Raw genomic sequence first — 21,285 nt, forward strand, 5'->3', positions numbered from 1 at the left:
AAGGAAGGGAGGAAGCAAGGGAGAGGAGTGGCAAGGGCAAATTGTGAGTTCTTTAACCCTTCCCCTAGGTGCTGCCCCCACCTATCGCAGATCCCGCCATCCCACAGTAGGTATCATCTGCCCCCAAAGGCAGAGAAAGAGAGAGACAGGTAAGACCATCAGGCAGAGAGGAAGGGCAGCCCAACTGGACGTGAGATCCTTGGGAAAGGAGGCAGGAGAGAGGAGGAAGGAGAACGTGTCAGAGGGGGCAAGGGGCCACAGGCTGGCAGGTCCCGGGGCATGACTACAAATGAACAGAAACGCGTGAGTACAAGAAACAATATTGGCCCTTTATTCCCTCTGAAACCTTGAGCTGAAGGGCCCGGGCCACGCCCCGAAGTCCAGCACTCCAGCACGGGCCCGGAAGCTTGTGCTCCCCAACCCGGCTAGAAGCCCAGGCCTCCTTCAGGGCAGGGACCGTCGGACATTGCAGCCGTCCAGCTGGATCACCAGACCAGAGAGCTTCCGGAAACAATACGTATATTCAGGAAACCCAGCTGCCTGCTGCTGGGGCCCACCAGCAAAAAAAAAAAAAAAAAAATTCACCCCTCCAACTTAGAAAATTTTGTACATACTCTTAAAATAGAATGGGCACTCTGTTTCTAGCTTTCAATGAAACCTAGTAACAATATTGCACATGACAATTAAGAAAATAAAGAGGCGAGTATTTCCTATTATCCAACAATGCATCAAGCATCCAGCTACAGTGTTTAAATAAATAAACAAACCAGAAGCAGGGGCTGGGACAAGGTGGCAGGATCCTCAGCCTCGGGCTTCCAAAGACAAGGAGCTACAGAGGAAGAGGAGCCAGGTGCCCCTCCAAGGGGCTGCCGCCTGGCTCAGGAACCCTGCCTTTGTATCCAGTCCTTTAAGGAACTTGGTCGCTACGAGTTCTCCAAAAGAAAGAGAAAGGGGGTTCCGCTTAGGAAAAGGAACCCACAGCATCTTGGTCTTGGCAAGAGACTGGCCCCGGGCACAGCCTTCCCCAGCTCCAGGGGCACACTTCCTGGGGGCCCAGGGCTGCCTCGGCCTCCGTCGGGAGCCAAGTCCGAGTCCTCATGCCCACTACCCCAAAGAGGGCAGCCTGGAATGTCGTACCGGAGAGATGACGGGCAGGGACGAGATAGGACGGGACGGCCGGGGGAGGTCCCGGGGGTCGTCCGCTCTGGTCCCTAAGCCTCTTCCGGGCGGCACCCACGTTGGTCCTCACGCACACGGCGGGGATATGGCTTCCAGAGCTGCCAGCGGGGCGGCCCCTCCCCGCTTCCCATCCTACACGGGGCAGCAAGGGAGGGAGAGGCAGGGCCACCGCTGGCTGGCGGGATGTGAACACCAAGCTTGCAGTCTGCCCTGCAGCGGCCAGGCCCCTACAGGGCAGGGCTTAGCTTCCTCTGGTTTGTGAGGTCCAGGTAGAGCTCCGAGCGGAGGAAGCGGGGGTAAGAGTCCTTTTCCATCAGCCCATAGATGCGCTTCTGAGCAAGATCAAAGCAGCTTCGGCTCACGTTCTGCAGGTTCTCTTTGGTGTGGTCCCGCGTGTAGGAGTCCAGGTTTACCTGGAAACAGGCAGGGGAGGGTCAGCCCCCATCCCTCAAACGCTGCCCCAGTCCCCTTTCTCGTTCGTCGGGGTGCGTGGTGGCCAGGCCAGCGGCTGTCTTGTGCCTCGCCCCCACCCCCCACCCCCAAGCCTCCCCCACTAGTGTCTATTCCAGCCCTTAAATCTCAGTGGGGCTCTGAGCCATATGCTGGCTCTGTTGGCAGGGGGCCAGGAAAAGGGGGAGCTATTCCTCGAACAGACCCAGCCATTTCTCTCTGAGCTACTTCTCTTCGCCGGGCTGGGCACACCGCAGAGGCCTCCAATAAGCATCCCCAAACTGGACACTACCTCCCTTCGCACAGAAGCCAGCCTGGCCCAGTGCCCCCTCAGCTCCCTGCCGCCACCCCTACCTCTTTGCAGGACTGGATGGCGATGTATTCCGCGAAGATCTTCTTGGCCTTGGATACCATCTTCGACTGGGACTTGACCTTTTTGAAGTCCTCGCAGGCCAGCCAGAAGTCGAGATTCTCCTCGCTGAACTCCGTGCGGAGGAAGGCTCGGAACACCGCCAGCCCGTCTGCGGAGAGCGGGGTCGGGGCCTCGTCAGGGGACTGGCCGGGCCTCAGCGGTGAGCCTCCTCCCCTCCCTCGTGGGGTCTGTGCAGGGTCCGCGCCCTCTTCCCTCCAGGGGCCAGGGAGCCCCCAGCGCCCCACGTGGGCCCCGGGCAGCTCTGGGGAGAGCTCTCGCAGAAGGAGGGCGAGTCCCAGCGTGCCCCTCATTCCAACACGAGGGTGCAGCCAGGGGCCCCGCCCCAGCGTCCTCTGGCAGCGCCCACCAGGACCCCGGCTCCCCAGGGCTGCGCGGGCTCGAGGCCGGAGGACCGCCCGCCTGGATCCAGGCCTCGGGCAGCTGGGCCCAGCCTGGGGAAGTGGGAGAGGGTGCTGGGGGTGGGATCTGGACGCGGGCCCCCGGCACACTTACACTTGTGGAACAGCAGTTTCTCCAGAGATGCCCCCCACTTGAGCGCCTCCTCCGGGGTGGGTCTGCCAACAGAAAGGTGCGCTGAGTGCCGGGTGCCACACCGTCCGGCAGGGCAGGTGGGGAGGAAACGCCGGCGCCCTCCGCCCGCCCCTGGTCCCCTCCGGCACCTGAGCCGCCTTGGCAGGGTGTCCGAGCCCGTCCGGCGGCCTGGGTGCCCCCCTCCCCGCCCTGACCCGGGGGATCTGGGGGTGGGAGAGAGGGTCTAGGGGACCTACTTGAGAGATTTCATCACTTTGTCCAGCTTTCCCACGGGGTTGGCTCCGGGGGACTCGTTCCTCCGGCGGAAGAGCCCCAGTCGGTTCTTCATGTCTTTGGCCCTGCGAACGAGAGAGCAAGGCCGTCAGCGCGACCCAGTGCGGTCCCGCGGACAGAAGCAGATCGGTCCCCGCGGCGGCCCGGACCGCCCCCCTGCCCCCGGCCCCGCGGAGACACGCACTCCTTCACGGTGTGCCGGCGCTGCAGGGTCCCGCCGCGGGGGTAGTACAAGTTCAGCTGCACCTCGGCTGGGAACTCGCGGGGCCGGGCCCCGGACAGGTCTCGGAAGAAAGGCATGGCGAGCCGGGGAAGGGGGGCGGCGTTCCGAAATGGGCAGCGAACGAAGGGCGGCGCCGCCGGGCGAGCTGGGAGACTGTGCGGGCCGCCGCCGCCGCGGGGCTGCTAGTCCCACCGGAGCAGCGGCCAAGTGGGCGGTCGGCCAAGCCCTCTGCCCGGCCCCTCGCCCGCGCTCAGCCAATCGGGGAGGCGGGCACGCCCGAGGGGGCGTGACCGGGGGGCGGGGGCCCCTCCCGTCCGGGCCGCCCTGCCTCTGCCTCCCCTTTCCCAGTCGGCGGCTGGCACCGTTTAGATGAGGAGCCGGTGGCCCCGGTTGCCATAGCAGCGAAGGCGGTGGGACCAGCGAGCTCAGCCAATCACAGCGGCAGGACCATTTCCAGGGCTCCGCCGGGGGCTATTTTTAGAGCGGGAGCCGGTTGAGCATCTCCCCCCAACACCAGAGGGGAGGGCCAAGTGCTGCAGGAGGCCCGGGACGGGCAGGGAACGGGTGCGGCGTGGGTTAGTGGAAAGAGCCCGGGCTTGGGGGGTCGAGAGGTCGTGAGTTCTAATCCCCGCTCCGCCACTTATCAGCTGTGTGACTTTGGGCAAGTCACTTCACTGCTCTGGGCCTCGGTAAAAGGGGGATTGGGACGGTGAGCCCCACGGGGGACACCCTGATGGCCTTCTATCTACCCCAGCGCTTAAAACAGTGCTTGGCACATAGTAAGCGCTCAACAAGTACCACCCTTATTATTCAAGGGGTTCACTGTCCCGGGCCAAGCGCAGGGGCAGAGCAGGGCCCCAGTCTCAGCCTCGTGCCAGCCGGAGCCGGGAGGGGCCAGCCGATGGCCATTTCTCCTGCATGCGAACGGTCCATCGACTTCACCCCAAGAGCGAGGTGACCTTTCCCCTCCCCCTCCCCCCACCCAGGAGGCTGCGGTCCTGACACGGGTGCGGCAGGGCGCCCACCTCTTGGGGCAGGAGGACGGGGGCCACGATGCTCCTCCTTCCGACACTTCTGGCCGAGACCCCACCCCTCGCTGCTCTTGCACACAGCCCCTTGTGTCCCTGAAAATAGGGTCGTGTGGTGAATCAGATAACCGACAATCCAACCATCCCGCCAAAGAGGATGCTTCAACCTTTTCCCCTAGAAAAATCTGCTGTAAGCATCAGCAGGGCACAGGACAGCTGCGCGGGGCCCCCCGCTTGTAAGGGGAAGAGGACAAAAGAGCAAGAACCAAGAGGCTGAGACACAGCTAACTGATTATGGGACTTATTAGGCCCTTGCCAGGTGCCAAGTGGATAGACGCAGACATGTGTTTTTCTCCTGCTGTTTTGAATCAATCAGTGGTATTCAATGAGCACTGCTGTGTCCAACCTGATAATTTTGTTATTCACCCCACCACTTAGAACAGCAGTCGATATAGAGGGAGCACTTAAGTAGCATAATTACGATTAATCAATCAGTGGCATTTATTGAGCACTTACTGTGTACAGAACAGAGTACTAAGTACTTGGGAGAGTACAATACAACAAAGCCGAGATACATGCCCTGCCCACAAGGAACTTGCGACCTAGAAGAGGAGATGGATGTTAAAATAATAGCGTTTAGTATTTTTGGTGGAATGACTGGATATCTTTGAGTTTCCCTCCTCTCTCTGTCCCTGCTCACCCTCTTGTACAGAGACACTTTGGTCCAGAAAGAAGGGAAGAGCAAACAGAGATGGGCTGGATAATCCACAGATGGCTTGGCTCCTGGGTACACAGGAGTTGACTCTAGCTCTCGTGTACCCAAGAGGCAGGGTGTGATCCCAGGCACCAGCTCTCCCTGAGGCACACACTGACAGTACAGCCTTGGGCACCGGCACCTGAGAACATACCTCATCATCACCCTCCTATTGGAGCCACAATCCAACCTCCTGCTCAGACTCAGTCTCGTGGAGCTGATTCTTATCCAAGGCCAGGTAGGGCCTGGGATAAATGATCTCTCTAAACACCCTTGAGAAAACAACTCGACAAACCCGAGACCCAGACACCACAGCCGGGGCTCACTCCCACTGTTTCCTGGCTAGGGAGGAGGCCTCAAACCTCAGCCAAATAAACTGTCCACCTTCTTGTCATGTTACAACCCTACCCTGCTCTGGGCCTCTGCCGGGGTGGGAGGAATGCCGGGGGTGGGAGGCATAGGAGGAAGAAGAGGGAAAAGGGGGAAAGAGGATAAATATAGACATCACAACACTTCACTACACTCGACCCACAATATCTGCATTCCAGTATCCCGAAACACAGGTGGGTAAGTTGAACAGTTGGAAGGAAGCAATCCAAGACCCCTGCCGGGACCGAAAGAGCTAGGAAAGAAAAAGGAACCCAGTTCCGGTATCACGAAGTGGCAGGAGACCAAAGCGGTGATTTAGCGGAAATACCAAGTTGTGAATAACGAATTAACCACCACAGCCCACGGTTCAGTCAGGCTGCCCACATGGGGTCTCGAATCCACGCAGATTTTCCTTTGCAGACAAACTGTCTCACCTCCGGAAGGCGGAAAGGCCGCTCTGAGGCAGAGAAGGGTGCCTTTCCGCTAGGAAACTTCCGCTGGGGTCTCTGGACCTAAAGAGCTGGATGATTCCGTAAGCTGGTTGTAAAGCAGAGAATGTGTCTGCTTTACTGAACTCTCCCAAGCGCTTAGTACAGAGCTCTGCATACAGTAAATGATCAATAAATACAATTGATTGATTGATTGATTGATTGACGAATCCAGTGGATCTGCATCCCCGGACCTGCAGTTACCCCATGAAGGGAAAACTCTTTTCTCCAACACGCAAACGCAAAACCTTCATCTCTGCCCCAAAGCTGGGTGTCAGAAAGTGCCATTGCGGCACAACCCCTGCTATACCCAGAACCCAGGAGTCCGGGGGCGGGCAAGACCCCCCTCCCCCATCCCGGCAGTTTCGGTCCCCGGAAAACCGTCCACCGTCAGTCCCGGGCGGCGGGCACTGGCCTGTCGCACTCCTGCCGCTGTGAGAACCGCTCCTTCTGCAGGAACGAAGCCCCTTCGAATCCCCAAACCCACCGGCCAGGTCCCCTTGGCTGGGACTCCCGGATGAAGAAAGGAAGCCAAGTCCTACCTTTCCAGATACTTTTCTGAAAAGTCAACCATTGCGCCGCGCGCCGGGAGCCGCCGGGCGCCCGGCCGACCGCTGCGGCCACAATAAGTTGGCGGGACCGGCTGCCCGCGGAGGAGCTGCCCGGCTGCTCCGAGGCTCTGCGGTGCGAGGCCGTTGGCCCCCGCCCAGCCCTCTCCCCCACGCCCAAGACCCCGCTCCCAACTCCTCTCCTCCCCCCGGCCACACCGCGTCTTTGTCCCGAAGTGTCCGCTGGGCGCGACCTCGTTATTCGGCGGAGAAATTGAGATGGCAGCAGGAGCAGGACAGGCGGGCGGGCATGCGGGCAGACGGGCAAGGCCATCCGCCGCTCCGCTCAGCTCCTGGGCGGTCAGCGGCCCCTGCTGGCGGGGCCCGGGATCACGCTTGACCTCGGCAATTACCCTCGCGCTCGTCCCACCAGTCGCCCGTGGGGTGGCCCGTGGGGTGGCCCGTGGGGTGGCCGGTGGAGGTGGCCCGTGGAGTGGCCGCGAGCCGCCCCGGCCGCCCCGCATCCCGACCCACCCAACCCAAGGACGCCTGCTGGATGTGGAACTGCAGGGCTCCGCCCGTTCGTCCCTCCGGGCAAAGGGAAAGCTTCGGGGCGCTCACCCCTGACTTGTAGGAGTTGGTCAGTCAGTCGATGGTATCTGTCGAGCCCTTTGCTGGGCGCAGGCAGTAGTAATTATGATTTTATTATTACAGTAATTTAAGCACTTACTATGTGCCAGGCACTGTACCTAAGTGCTGGGGTGGATGCAAGCAAATCGGGGTTGGACACACTCTCCCCATCCACACAGGGCTCTTCAGTCTCCATTCTCCCCCATTTTACAGAGGAGGTAACTGAGGCACAGAGAAGTGAAGTGACTTGCCCAAGGTCACACAGCATGACAAGTGGCCCAGTCAGAATCAGAACCCATGACCTCCTGACTCCCAGGCCCACGCTTCTATCCACGACGCCATGCTGCTTCTCCTGTAGCAGCAGTAGTAATACTAACCGCTGCAGTAGATGATAGTTGGTATTTATAAAGCACTTGCTGTGTGCAAAGCACTGTACTAAGCACTGGAAAGAACACCCAGATGAGGGTATTAGATCTGGTCCCTCTTCATCAGGGGCTCACAACTAAGAGTTCCTTCTTTAGGCTCACTGGAGGCCAGGCTTGAAGCTGGCATCTGGCCAGGGAACTTGGCCCCTACAGTGGACCACCATTCTGCTTCTAGAGTAGCGCGGGTATCTCCTCAGGCCAGGCACCTCCCCGAAGCCAGCAGGAGATGGATGCCCTCTGAGGTGGGCCTGGAGGGGAAGGTATGTGGGACAGAGACTACCCAAGCCCTTAAGCCCCACTCTGCAAGCAGCCACAGAAGGTGGGGAGCAGAGAGAGGTCTAAAATTTTAGTTGCCATTGTTTTTTAGTTGCCATTGTTTTATGAGATGTTCTTCCCCTTGACTCTATTTATTGCCAGTGTTCTTGTCTGTCCATCTCCCCCGATTAGACTGTAAGCCCGTCAAACGGCAGGGACTGTCTCTATCTGTTGCCAACTTGTTCATCCCAAGTGCTTAGTACAGTGCTCTGCACATAGTAAGCGCTCAATAAATACTATTGAATGAATGAATGAATAAATTGGAGAGACAAGCTGTTGGACAGCTCAGCTGCTTCCAGAGCTCTGAGGCCCTTCAATCGAATTGATTATAAGTCTTTGAGCACATAACTGTGCAGAGCACTAAACTAAGCATTTGGGAGAGTACAATATAGCAGGGTTGGTAGACACATTCCCTGCCCCACAGTGAGCCCCTCCCTGGGCCTTGCGGTACTGGGCCTTCTTCAGGGGCATGCCTGGCTAGGTTCTGGCATAGTTGACAGTATAGTGGAAGAGTATGGACAGTGCCTCTCAGCCCCGTTTCTCCTGCCAAAAAACCCGCCCATCTCCCGGCCAGAGACGCGACCTATGGTGATCCGTACATTGCAAGGACCGGTTGAGGCCCTCACACCTCTAGAGCCCACCAGGCCAGAGGGTCTGGGCAGGGGTCGTCTTGATCTGCTATCCAGAAAGACCAAGGAATGCAGTGCCGTCCCAACTGGACCTCTCTCCTGGCCTCCTGCAGGGCCAGCCAGATCAGTTCTGCAGCAACAATGTGGGGAACCATAGAGATTGGATAGGGTGTGGTTGGGGTTGCTGTTGACCCCCAGCAAGTCTCCTGGAGGGGAACCAATGGAGCGTGGATCCTTCCCCCAGGGGCTAGGGGCTGGGGCCAGATATCTCTCTCCTCCAGGGGGAGTTCACTGCATGCAGGACACAGTAGAAGAGCCAAGACCAGGGAGAAGAGTGGGACCTTGCTGGTAGCTTGAAAGACCCCACCCAAGGGACCCCAGACTTACAGGTTCTTGCTCTTTCTCTTCCGAGAGGCGTCATCCCCTTCATCGCCGCTTAAGTCAGCCTCCGGGGCACTCAGCTGGGGAGAGAGAAGAGACAGTTTGCAACAGTTCCCATAGAGGAAAGGCATCTGAGGCGGGGTGAGGCGGTCCCTCAAATCCACCAGGCCGGGCAGGAGTCTGGACAGACAGGCTCTCTCAGGATTACCTAGCTACAGGCCCATGGTGAGGCTGAAAGGAGTCCAGCCTCAGTGGCAGATCAAGCACAGAACCAAGTGCAGAGCGTGATGGGGGGACTTTGGTTGCCATCCTGCCCGCAGAGCTCCCTCCCCGGAGCAACTGCTGTCCATTAGGGGGAAGATTGCATAACCTTCTGCTTTTAGGGCAATTGATCAATCAATCGTATTTATTGAGTGTTTACTGTGTGCAGAGCACTGTGGGCAGAAAAAATGCTTCCCAGAAAGGGAGGAGGGAGGGGGAAAGAAAGGAAGGGGGAAAGGGGGACCCAGGACATCAAAGCTCATCCATCTTCCACCCCATTCCCTTTGGCTGAAGTAATGTCCATGGACATTCTGAGGTAATGCAGGAGCCACTGGCCTCAGCTGCAAGATTTGTGGAGTTGGAGGGCCCAGAGACTTCAAAGAGAAAGCCTTCCTCCATCTCTGCCCCTGTCCTTGCCCGGAATCCAGAGTGCCTAGCTGTTCTGTCCCTGCCTTGCTGCCTGCGTCTCTCCTCCTCTTCTTCCTCCTCCTTCTCCTCCACGTCACTGATTGAGTCCCTTCTGTGTGTACAGCACTGTAATCAATCAATCAATAATATTTATTGAACAGTACTCTGTGCACAGCACTGTACTAGGCACTTGGAGAAGCAGCGTGGCTCAGTGGAAAGAGCACGGGCTTTGGAGTCAGGGCTCATGAGTTCGAATCCCAGCTCTGCCACTTGTCGGCTGTGTGACTGTGGGCAAGTCACTTAACTTCTCTGTGCCTCAGTTCCCTCATCTGTAAAATGGGGATGAAAACTGTGAGCCCCACGTGGGACAACCTGATTCCCCTATGTCTACCCCAGTGCTTAGAACAGTGCTCGGCACATAGTAAGCGCTTAACAAATACCAACATTATTACTTGAAAGAGTACAATAGATGTAGCAGACATGATCCAAAACTCAAGGAACTTACAATCTAGCAGGGGAACTAGATCCTAAGTTAATTTAAAAGCAGGGGATAGCAATAGAATATAAAGCTAGATGGGTTAAATGCCATGGGGATGCTTGGGAGGGTACTGTACTGTGTACAGGTTCAGGTAATGAATGAACACTACAGTGAAGAGCTCCGTACTGGACTTGTCTCACTGCTGCCATAGGCCCTGGGGCTCTCTTAGCCAAGGCTCTTGTGAGTTTTGTAATGGGCCTCTCAGGCTATTTCCCCAGAGGGATCAGTTGATGCTTTTTCTGAACTCAAATCCACCTGGAGAGTGTACAGCAGTTGCTGAGCCTGACTGTGCGCTGGGCTTCCTGGCCCAAGTGAGAACCAGGCCCCCTCCTTAGCCCTCCCCGCTCGCCTGCACACTGGGGTCTGGATCTAAACCCACAGCCAGGAGAGCATAGCTACACCATCTGTTCCCCCTGGGGCCCAGCCTCTGGCAGGGATTTCACCCCAGGAAAATGTGGGGAACGCTGGACAGAGGCCCCCTCTCCCACCCCCTCCCACCAGAGTGGTGGTGGCCCATCAGACTGGTCATTGAACTGGGCCTCCATCTATGTCGGCCAACTAGACACACTTGGGGAGAGCTGAGTGATTACTGCTACTCCCTTCTCCTGCTCCTGTTCGGATCCACTCCCCGCGGGAGCTGCTGGCCCTGCTCTTCCTCTGGCCCCTCCCATGGGCCGACCCCACCTGGCCCCTTCCTGCTGGGTGTGGGCTCTCTTCTCTGGGGTGCCCCTCCCTCTCCCCAAAGCCCAGCTCTCTCCCGTGGGAACGGCCAAACCCCCCCTCCCACCCCCAGCCCACAGTCCGGCGCTGGACTTCCTCCCATTCTAACCTTCGTCTTCCGCAGTTTATCAGCCCTGCACAATGGGGCCCTGTCCCCTCCGGCCCCCCCTCCGCCCCGCCCCTGCAGCTCAGGCCTCACATTGAGGCTGGAAACGGGGCCAGTTCAAACGCTGAGGAAACTTCCTTCCATTGTTGGTAGACGGCTCTAGGTTCTGGGCTGGCTCAGGACAGGAGAGGCAGGGTCTCTGCCCTATTCCCTCTGGCTCCCCCAAATCCCCAGCTCCTGTGTTCTGGAGAAACAGGCCCTCAGAGGTGGACTGTGGCAGGGTGGTGGGAGGGAACAGGGTAGAGATGACCCCTGCCCTCAAAGCCAGGCACCCACACCCTCCAGCCCCGATGATTCTGGCATGGGTCCACTCTTGGGGCCTCAGCGGGGCTCGTTTCCTTCATAACGGGAACTCATATGGGGACTCTGGTGTCCTCAGGGAGCTCAGGGAGCTAGCTCAGGGAGCAAGCACCATGACAGTTCTGGAAGTGGAGCCCAGAGGTCCAACCCTAAGGACTCGCTCAGGACCCGGCAGGCCCTTTGTGGGGTGGGGTAGAGATTTCTGAGCTCTGCTTTCAGGACAAAAATCTGTGTTCACAATGCGCAATACTTAGGACCCTGGAATGCAGCCACTGAGCAGTGCCCCAAACTGCCCAGGGCTATGCCCAGTGCCCAAAGCGGAAGTCAGGTGGGCACCAGGTTTTGGCTTTCTAGCCAAGGTGAGTCTCTGGCAGTAGACAAGCCCCCAGTTCACAAGGGACCACTGGCAGCAACCTGGAGTGCCCTGAACCCTCCAGGAAGGGGAAATCCAAGAACGAGCCCTGGGTGCTAAATGGGGTGAGGTGGAGGCCAGAAGGAGCCCCAGTTCTGGCTGTTCCCTGCTTTCAGTCTGGGCTGGGCCCTGGCCCAGGGTTGAAGCTGCTGGCCTTGAGGGCATGGCCAAGGGCTCCAAAAGTGGGGACTTGACCAGGACTTTGGGGTACACCCCTGGGCCATGTCATGCCAAGCCATCTTCTCTGTTTGGGTTGGAGTGCCCATCTGAGATAAGCCTAAAAAAAGGAACTAGAAGAAACCTTTAGTCCTTAGAACAGCCATCTACCCATTTATCTATCTACCTGTCTATTTCATACATTCATTACCCGCTCATCCACCCACCCACCCAATAGTGTTTCTTGAATGAGTAAACATTCCCATCCCTAAGGGGCTTTAGCCAAGGAAAGCCCCCCCACACTACAGGCCTGAATCCAGTGTACCCATTCCCTGATCCCCTCAGGCCTTGGTGCCTAAATTTCCAGGCTGTGGAAAGCCAATGGGTCAGAAACACCGAACCTGGGTTCTTCTAGCCCTACTGGGAAGCGCCTCAATCTTGTTGGAGACCCGGAGCAGTGAGGCTGGAAGTCCAGCCCAGACAGTGGTTGGGAAAATGCCCCCTAGATTGGGACTCAAAAGGCACCAAGCCCCCATTACCCCACAACTGGTGAAGCAGCATGACCTAGTGGAAAGAGCACCGGCATGGGAGTTAGAGGACTTGGGTTCTAATCCTTACTCTGTCAATTCCTTGCTGTTGTGACCTTGGTTAAATCACTGAACTACTCTGTGCCTCAGTTCATCTCTTCTCCCTCCTACTTAGATTTTGAGCTCCATTTGGGACAGGGACTATGTTCAATCAGGTTAACTTCTATCTACCCCAGTGCTTAGAAGAGTGTTGTACACATAGTAAGCACTTAACAAATACCATAAGAAAAATTTGGGAAACCAAGGGTGTGACAATAATAATAATGTTGGTATTTGTTAAGCGCTTACTATGTGCCAAGCACTGTTCTAAGCGCTGGGGTAGATACAGGGTAATCAGGTTGTCCCACGTGAGGCTCACAGTTAATCCCCATTTTACAGATGAGGTAACTGAGGCACAGAGAAGTTAAGTGACTTGCCCACAGTCACAGAGCTGACAAGTGGCAGAGCCGGGATTTGAACTCATGACCTCTGACTCCCAAGCCCGGGCTCTTTCCACTGAGCCACGCTGCTTCTCTGACAATCCCAGACACACTAGTCTGGTTCAGATTAAATGGCAAAAATCCTACAAATTTCCAGAATAGCAATACTCCTCATTCCTCAGAGGTTAGTGGTAGTAAGAGCAGTAATCATATTTAGTAAGCACTTACTGAGTGCAGAACCCTGTGCTAAGCACTGGGAAAGAATACATGCATAACATGGCAGTTCCTCACTTAGTGGCATCAGGTGGGTACAGCCAATTACAGGGGAGGTTTGGGCAAGGAAGTGGGGGCAAGCTAGGCTGGGGAGAAACTATTCTGAGCCAGAAGGGGAAACTGTTTTAGGCATCTAAAGGGAGCAGGTTCGTTGAGCTGTGAAGGTTGAGGGCTCAGCAGGCTGAACTAAGGAAAACAGAGGAGTGGATTCGCGGAGGTGGAGAGAGGCGGGCAGGTACCCCTGGGGTTCAGCTAAACACAATGCCCTGACAAGGGAGAAGTCATTATTCCCTGGATCTGATTTTGGAGTCTTTGAAACAACGACCGTCATTGTGGAAATCCTTAACTAGGTGAATATAAGCTGTTTGTAATCAAATTAGAGTAGAAGCTCCTTGTGGGTAGGAGTCGTGGCTTGGGCTCCTTTCAAACTTCCCATGCACTTAGTACAGTACACTGCACACAGTGGACATTCAGTAAATATTATGACTATTACACCACTATTCCTGCTACTAGTGAAGAGAGAGAGAGAGAGAGAGAGTAACCCACAATAACAAGGCTCACTATCACAGGAGGGAGAAATCATTTGGCATTCCTCCACCCTTACCAGCCGGCCTTTATGCTGCCAGACTGGCTACCTGAACCCTGACTGCTTCCCGTGCCTTCTGGTGGCTCGAAAGCTAAGTGTCATGTGGGAGAGGGGTGGAAGAGCTGCCTGGAGTAATCTTGGGCTGCCTTGAAAGTCCTTATCAGGACCGTACCAGGGAAAAAGGACCCTGTCCAAGCTTCAAAGTGACTGGAAATGTCAGAGAGGAGCCCCCAATTCCCACCCCAACTCCCCCCTCTACCCAAGGGGTGCTGCCCTTCATCATTCCCCCAGAGCTGGCTCCTCTGCCTCTGTACCGAGTGGAAAGAAACTGAAGCTGGGGAGGATGACCCCCACCCAGGACTCACACCAAGACCTCGAGGAGCTTCCATGATCACAATCAAAATGATCTGTGCTTGATTCGGACTGAATGAGCTGCTCTCGATAAGAACAGACCAGTTGCCCAGGGATCAGACCCACATCTTGGGGTTGGGACAGTGCTTAGGGCTTGGGTTCCAGTCCAGACCTGCCTCTCGGAGGCCAGGCCCTCCCACTTCTCCCCACAATGGCTGGGGTCCAAGGAACTGAAGGCCTCTGCCCATTCTGGGCAAGGGTGGAGTCAGAGGGAGTAAGGGTTAGGGAGAGTTGAACAGAGTGAAAGAGAGAGAAAGAGAGAGGTCAGGAAAGAGCCAGGGAGAAACAAAAGAGGATGCCCTGTCCCCTTCTGTGCAGTGTCTCCTGCCTGGGGCCAGCGAGCCTTGGGGACAGAAATCTTGGTGGCCATGGTGACCACTATTCCGGCCACTGTTAAGGAGAAGGAGGGGGTTGGACAGCCCACCTCTCTTCCTCCTCTTTCTCCCCCTCCTCACTGCTGCCCTGCCTCATCACCAACCCCCAGCCTCAAGCAGGTGTTCAAGAGTTCCACCATGGGTCATTCAGGTGACAGGACAGAGTTCCAAATGGTGATACTTCACCCAACACAGGGTGCCTGATCATCTGAACCCACTTGCAGAGTTCGGCCCTCCTGCCAGCCCTCTCCCTGTCTGGGATGTTTGGGATTTTTGGAGGAAGATCATCTTGGAAGGTAACACAGAAGCAGAAGCAGCAGCATCTGGCACTTCCCAAATAGTCCCAAGGATAACTACACTGATTCTGCATGGCAGCAAGGGGTGGGGGTGGGGGTGGGCGGGGCATTGCTGGTATCTGGGGCAGTTACCAAGCCGGACCTAGGAAAGGAGAGAAGTGGTGAGGGCATTTCATTAAAGGGGATGGCTGCCAGGAGGTCATGTTGGACAGGGAGAAGCAGTCAGAAGGGTCTCCCAGAGGCCCCGCCACCATCCCAGGAGGGGAGTGAGTTGATTCTGGACACCAAATGGGGAACTAGGGACCGGAAGAAACCTGGGTCCTCCTTGGCATAGGGAGAGAGGAGAACTGGGGAGGTAAAAGAAACCAGGGAAGCAATTGTTTGCTGTGTGATCTTGGGCAAGTCACTTAACTTCTCTGTACCTCAGTTTCCTCAACTGTAAAATGTATCCTTCGCTGAGCAATGATGACATGCAAATTCGCAAACTGTTACATATTTTTCCCTGTCTTGCTCCCCCTCAGCCCCACAGCACTTATGTACATATCTGTAATTTATTTATATTAATGTCTGTCTCCTCCTCTAGACTGCAAGCCTGTTGTGTGCAGGGAATGTGTGTGTTATATTGAAGAAGCAGCATGGCATAGTGGATAGAGCATGGGCCTGGGAGTCAGAAGGTCAAGCATTCTAACCCCAGCTCCACCATTTGTCTGCTGTGTGACCTCGGGCAAGTCATTTTACTTCTCCGTGCCTCAGTTATCTCATCTGTGAAATAGGGATTGAGAATGTGAGCCCCATATATATGTTGGTATTTGTTAAGCGCTTATTATGTGCAGAGCACTGTTCTATGTGCTGGGGTAGATACACGGAGATCAGGTTGTCCCATGTGGGGCTTACATTTTTAATCTCCATTTTACAGATGAGGTAACTGAGGAACAGAGAAGTTAAGTGACTTGCCCACGGTCACACAGCTGACAAGCGGCGGAGCCGGGATTTGAGCCCCATGTAAGACAGGGACTGAATCCAACCCGATTTGATTGTATCTACACCAGCGCTTAGTTCAGTGCCTGGCACATAGTAAATGCTTAACAAATAGCATAATTATTATTATTATATTGTACTCTCCCAAGAACTCAGTACAGTGCTCTGCACACAGTAAGCACTCGAAAAATATGACTGACTGACATCACTGGTGCCATTATGTAGAAGTTCACAGAGTTTGGCCAATCCTTGAGTGTTTCTCCAGGGGGAACCCACACCTGCTCTAAAGGTTTTATCATCCCTCCTCGGGGCCGTGGGAACCCGGGCACGGCGACAGAGCTGTGGAACTTGGCAGGGACTGCGTACCTGAAAACTAAAATGCCGCTCATAAAAGCATCCAGTACTGTAACTCTGCCCAGTGGGCCAGCCGGAAACAGAATGGCCCAGCATAAGCCTGGACCCATGTAATGACCAGGCCAGGGGAGGACGGTCCAGACCCTGTGGGCCGGACTGGCAGGGCGTCTCCAGCCACTGGGTGGCAGTGAAGAGTTGCTCAGCGCCTCCCTGCCCTCCGAGACTCTAGGCTCGCCCTCGCCCCTTGCTCAGAGTCGAGTCCCTTGCTGAATGAGCCCTGGCCTTGGAGGTTACGGGGGAGCCAACTAGGGGTGGGCATGGGACGAGCTTCTGGGGGCCAGCACTGGACTGACCTCGGGACCACACTGCCCGAAGGAGGGCAGTGGGGATTAGTGGAAAGAGCCTGGTCCTGGGAGTCAGAGGACCTAGGTTCTAATTCTGGCTCTGCCACTTGCCAACTGAGTGTCACTTCTCTGGGCCTCAGTTTCCTCAACTGTAAAATGGGGATTACATACCTGTTCTCCCTCCACCTTAGACTGGGTGTCCCGTGTGAAGCAGCAAATGGGTCTAATCTGGTTCTCTTGAATCTACTTAGTACGGTGTTTGGCACATAGCAAGCATCTAAATACTGCAATTAATATTATTGTTAAGAAGAAGAAATTTAGCTGTAGAATCAACCCCTTCCCCTCCCTGACTCCTGCTTCAGGGGCTGGGACCAGCCATGACTGTGCCTGGTGCCCATCTGATCTACCCACCTTGGGGCCGGGTGCGGGACCCTCCAGCCCAATGGGGCTCTTCCAGACAGGGTGGGGAGTGGTGGACCGCCAAGAGGTCATAGCTGCTGGGGCCGGCTGGCCAGCCTGGAACCAGGGGCTGGGATCCAGAGCCCCTGGCAGAAGCACCCAGGCCCCTGCCCCGACTCTACGGATACCCTTGGGGCTACCACCCACAGAGCCAGCACTGGGACTCTAGACTGAAGTCCTTTAGACTGTAAGCTCATTGTGGGCTGGGAATGGGTCTGTTATATTGTTCTTAATACTCTCCCAAGGGCTTAGTACAGTGCTCTGCACACAGTAAGCACTCAATAAATACAAATGCCTGACTGTGGGTGACCTGAGGGGGCCGGGGACCTCCTAAGAGAGAAGTGGAAAGCCAGCCTAAGTGCCCTGTGAGCAGAGTCTGTGGGCTGAGGCTGTTAGCAAGGGAAAGGATATGTTGGCAGAGAAAAGCCTATAATACAGGTGAGTACCCCAGCCTGCCCAGGGCTCTGGACCACCCAGGTGAGGTGCCCGCTGCTGGTATAAGGAACCCTATATCCCAGAGAGGGAGGTCAGTGCCTGCAGCCTCCCCTAGGGCTTATCTGAAGGCACCTCTTTCACCTGACACCCTCCCACCCCCGGGTAGTCTCAGTGCCCTGGCTGTACCCCTAATCCTGCTTCTGCCACTGCCACACTGCCACTGCCCCCAAACTGGCCCCTGCCCTGCAGCCTCTGCTCCTCCACTTGGGATCCGCTCCATCCCCAGCAGCCCCTGCTGCCCTCTGCCCAGTCCGGGGCCCAGTGGGTCATATTCAGCAGCTCCTGGCCCAAAGCAGGACATCTATCAGCCCGGGCAGTCTGGTCCTGCCCAGGACCCAGGGTGCCTGGGGGGCGGGGGGGAGCGGGCAGGGAGAAGGGACCTGGGCCCCTCACCCATGTGGTAGAAGCCTCCCTGCCCCATGCGCCCAGGATGCACAGTTGAGCCTAGTGGCAATTGGCATTAGGCTATAACCAGCATCTGGGCAGTCCTCCATTGCAGCGGACCACACTCAAAACTCTCTACAACTTCTTGGAACGGAAAGAAATATCCACACTCAGCCTGTCTTGAAACCCAGCTGGTTCCTCCTCCATAGCATTTTCCAGATCCGCCCCTCCTGCTCCACCTGAACTACTTTCTCCAGGGTGGACTGGCTATCAGCCTCACTACTGGCCTCCCTGCCTCTAGCCTCTTCCCACTTGCATCTATTTGTATTGCAAAAAACAAACATTTAGCACAGTGCTCTACATAAAGCAGGTGCCCAGTTCAACCCTCTGCACCCAATAGATGCTCAGAACAGAGCCCTGCACACAGTTGGTCCTCAGCATAATGCTCTGCACTATGTCCTCAATACAGTGTTCTGTACCTAGCAGGTGCTCAGATTGGTGCTTTGCATCCAATAGGTAGTCAGTTCAATGCTCTGTACTCACTAGCTGTTCAGTACAGTGCTCTAAACACAGGCTTCAGCATTTTAGGTGCCCGCTACAGTGCTTTGAACCCAGTAGGTGCTTGGTACAGTTCTCTGCCACAGTTGGTCCTCAGAATAGTATTCTGAACCCAATTTATGCTTACTGCAATGCCCGATAGTCAGTATAGTGCTCTACACCCAGTTGGTACCCATTATAGTGATCTGAACCTAGTAGATACACAGTACAGCGCTCTGCAATCAGTAGATCTGTAAGTGCAGTGCTCTGTACAGAGTAGTGCTCATTACAGTGCTCTGAAATGAATAGGTGTTCTGTACAAGTAGGTGGTCAGATTAATGCTCTGCACCCAATAAGTGGTCAGTACAGAAATCTGCACAGAGTAGATGCTCGGTACAGCACTCTGCACCTAGCAGGTGCTCAGGGCAGTACTCTGCACACAATAGGTGCTCAGTAGAGTGCTCTGCCCCCAGCGGGTGCTCATTTCAGCACTCTAGAGTGCTCTGCACACAGTAAGAGCTCAATAAATACGAATGCCTGACTACAACCAGTAGGTACTTAGTACTGTGCTCTGCAAACAGTAATACAGCACTTGGCCCTAATAGGTGTTCAGTGCAATGTTCTGCACTTAGTAGAGGCTCAGAACAGTCTTCTGAACCAAAGAGGCGCCCAGTACAGTGCTCTGCAACCGGTAGGTAATCAGTTCAGCATTCTAGACCATAGTAGGTGCCAAGTACAGCACTGAGTCAGTCAATCACATTTATTAAGTGCTTACTGTGTAAGCAGTGTTACTGTGTAACACTGTAATAAGTTCTTGGGAGAGTACAATGTAACAGATGATGAGGAAGTGAGAGAAACCAAAACCTCACAGGGGCCCTTCCTCCCCACTTTGCTGACCAGTGGTCCCAAGGCCCCCAATTAGCCTTGCCCTTGGGTCTAAGCAGCCATCTGATCCCAAGCCTCCCAGACTCCCCCCTCTCCCAACCCCCGCCCTCTCCTCCTCCTCTTCCTTCTCCTTTCCCGAAGTCAGCTTCTAAGCAAGCTCCATCCTCCTGGTCTCGATGGCCGGTCTAGGAGCCACATGGCCAGTCTGGGGACATCACCCAGGGGCTCTGGGGCCACGGTCCAGGCAGAGACCACAGATCTGGGGCCCCAGTCTCCTCCTCCTCTCTCCCGGGGACCAAGCAGCAGGTCCCAGGACTCCTGGTTCCATGATCCAGCCCCAGCTGTATCCTGGGCTACTGTATGAGTGAGAGGAGGACACTAGCCCTTTAGGAGCTACCACTGCTTCCCGGAGGGCCGGGTGGATGAACGAAGGCTTCGAGGACGCCAGGGCACCAGGGCCTCAGGCATGCCCAACTCTCCGCCAAGCCCCTAGAGGGGCAGCCCTCCCCATCCCCAGGACACTCAGGTGAGTATCCCACTCAGTCCCTGCCCCGCCTTGGCCCACCAGAGGCTCTACTTACCTTTCTGTGTCCTGAGAAAAACAGAGAGAGCTGGTGCATGGAGCCGCCATTTCGCGTCAGCTCTTTCTTCAGTGTCTTGGGGGAGGGGAGGGCCCAGCCGCCCTGCTTGCCCTCACTGTCGGAGCAGTTGAGGGTGGTGTCTGAGGCGAAGCAGTGGCCCTTGGCCTCCTGCAGGAGGCTACCCTCGCTGTGAGTGCGGCGACGCAGCGAATTCTGCACGGACAACGTGAAGCCCTCCGCACATCCTGATGGCTCCATCATGCTGCAGCGCTTCAACTCCTTCTGCTCCAGGTAACTGTCATCGCTCTCACCTCCGTCTTCCCCACCACCATCCTCCTCCTCCTCGTCCTCTTCGTCCTCCTCCTCCTCCTCCTCCGCTTCTCCGTCCTCCTCCTCGTCTCCTTCATTGTACTCATCTCCATCCGCGCCATGGCTGAGCTCCGACTCTGCTTGCTCGGGGCTTTGGCTGAAAGTACAGTCCAGGCGCACCTCGGGGATGATGAAGGGCTTGCTGGCTCCAGAACTGCAGGCTTCCCTTCTGGGGGCCTCCCCTACCGCAGCCTCCTTTCCGGGAACCTCCCCGACAGCAACCTCCCCAGTGACAGCCTCCCTGGCAGAGGCCTCCCCAGCATCAGCCTCTGTCTCTCCTACTGCAGCCTGTGCTGCGGGTGCTGTGGGAGAAGTTTCTTCTGCAGAAGTCTCTCCCACTGGAGGGTCGTCGCCTGCCGGAAGCCCAGACCCCTTCAGCCCTCCGCTAGCCAGGCCCTCTTCAGGCAGGGGAGACTGGGGGGCTGTTGCCTTCTCTGCTTCAGAGGTCATCACTCCCTGCTCCTCCCTGTCGGTCTCCAGCATCTGAAAAAGCCAAAGTGGGAACACCTGAATCCTGGGCCAGGTCCGAGCACCCGCCTCATTTGTTCACGCAATCTGGGGAAATAGTTCCAGTCCACAAGAGCCCAGACAGGCCATGGTCTTGGGGGGAATCCAGGCGGGTCCACTGGGTGAGGGACTGGCCCTGACTGCTGGCTGCCCTAGGGAAGGATTTGGGGTGGATGAAGGTCTTAGAAACAGACCTATGCTCTCTGCATTAGTGAAGGGATCTGGATCAGGCACACTGGGTAGGCGGAATGTGGGGAGCGGAACCACCGGAAAATGAGGCATAGCAGAGTCCAATTTTTTTTTAATGGTATTTAACTACTTACTATGTGCCCAGCACTGTACTAAAGGCTGGGTAATACAAGGTAATCAGGTTGGACACACGTGGGGTTCAGTCTTAATATCCATTTTTCAGACAGGGTAACTGAGGCACAGAGAAGTTACTTGCCCAAGGTGACCCAGCAGACAAGTCACGGGACCAAGATTAGAACCTAGGTCCTTCTGACTCCCCAGCCCATGTTCTATCCAGTAGGCCATGCTTCTTCTCTAGGGTCCAGTTAGGGCATACATCTTGAAATGCGTCTGTGGGACAGGCTGGGCCCTAGCAACCAGGCCTGCTCTTTGCCTGTCACCTGAATGCCAGAGAGGGTGTGAAGCAGAGAAAGTCAGTGGAGAGGTGTTGGCTGATAAGGAGATGGTGAAAGTGAAAGAGCAAAGTTTTAGCGTGAGACTGCAGCCTATGGACCAAACAGGCAAGCAGGCTCCGGGGTTTGGAGCAAGAAAAATACTCTCCACTCCTCAGCCCCCCAGCCCCCTTGTGTACACTGGCCGG

General features: G+C 56.1%; 1 protein-coding gene across 3 annotated transcripts in view; it reads right to left on the bottom strand.

Moving 5' to 3' along the window:
- Nucleotides 1–308: 308 nt before the first annotated feature.
- The window catches only part of RGS3 (regulator of G protein signaling 3), a 92,923-nt gene continuing 71,946 nt past the window's right edge, over nucleotides 309–21,285 (bottom strand). For 2 of the 3 annotated variants that reach the window (XM_029063202.1, XM_029063203.2), the window contains 6 exons: nucleotides 19,581–20,432; nucleotides 8,663–8,736; nucleotides 2,830–2,931; nucleotides 2,555–2,616; nucleotides 1,984–2,150; nucleotides 309–1,592 (listed from right to left, as the gene is read on the bottom strand). In XM_029063202.1, the coding sequence (XP_028919035.1) occupies nucleotides 1,407–1,592; nucleotides 1,984–2,150; nucleotides 2,555–2,616; nucleotides 2,830–2,931; nucleotides 8,663–8,736; nucleotides 19,581–20,432 (1,443 nt within the window). In that variant the 3' untranslated portion in view covers nucleotides 309–1,406. Of the gene's footprint in view, nucleotides 1,593–1,983; nucleotides 2,151–2,554; nucleotides 2,617–2,829; nucleotides 2,932–3,050; nucleotides 3,265–8,662; nucleotides 8,737–19,580; nucleotides 20,433–21,285 lie in introns of those variants that run through there. The other variant, XM_007657517.4, reaches the window with a different exon arrangement.

Source organism: Ornithorhynchus anatinus, chromosome 4, assembly GCF_004115215.2.
Source record: "Ornithorhynchus anatinus isolate Pmale09 chromosome 4, mOrnAna1.pri.v4, whole genome shotgun sequence".
Taxonomy (NCBI): domain Eukaryota; kingdom Metazoa; phylum Chordata; class Mammalia; order Monotremata; family Ornithorhynchidae; genus Ornithorhynchus; species Ornithorhynchus anatinus.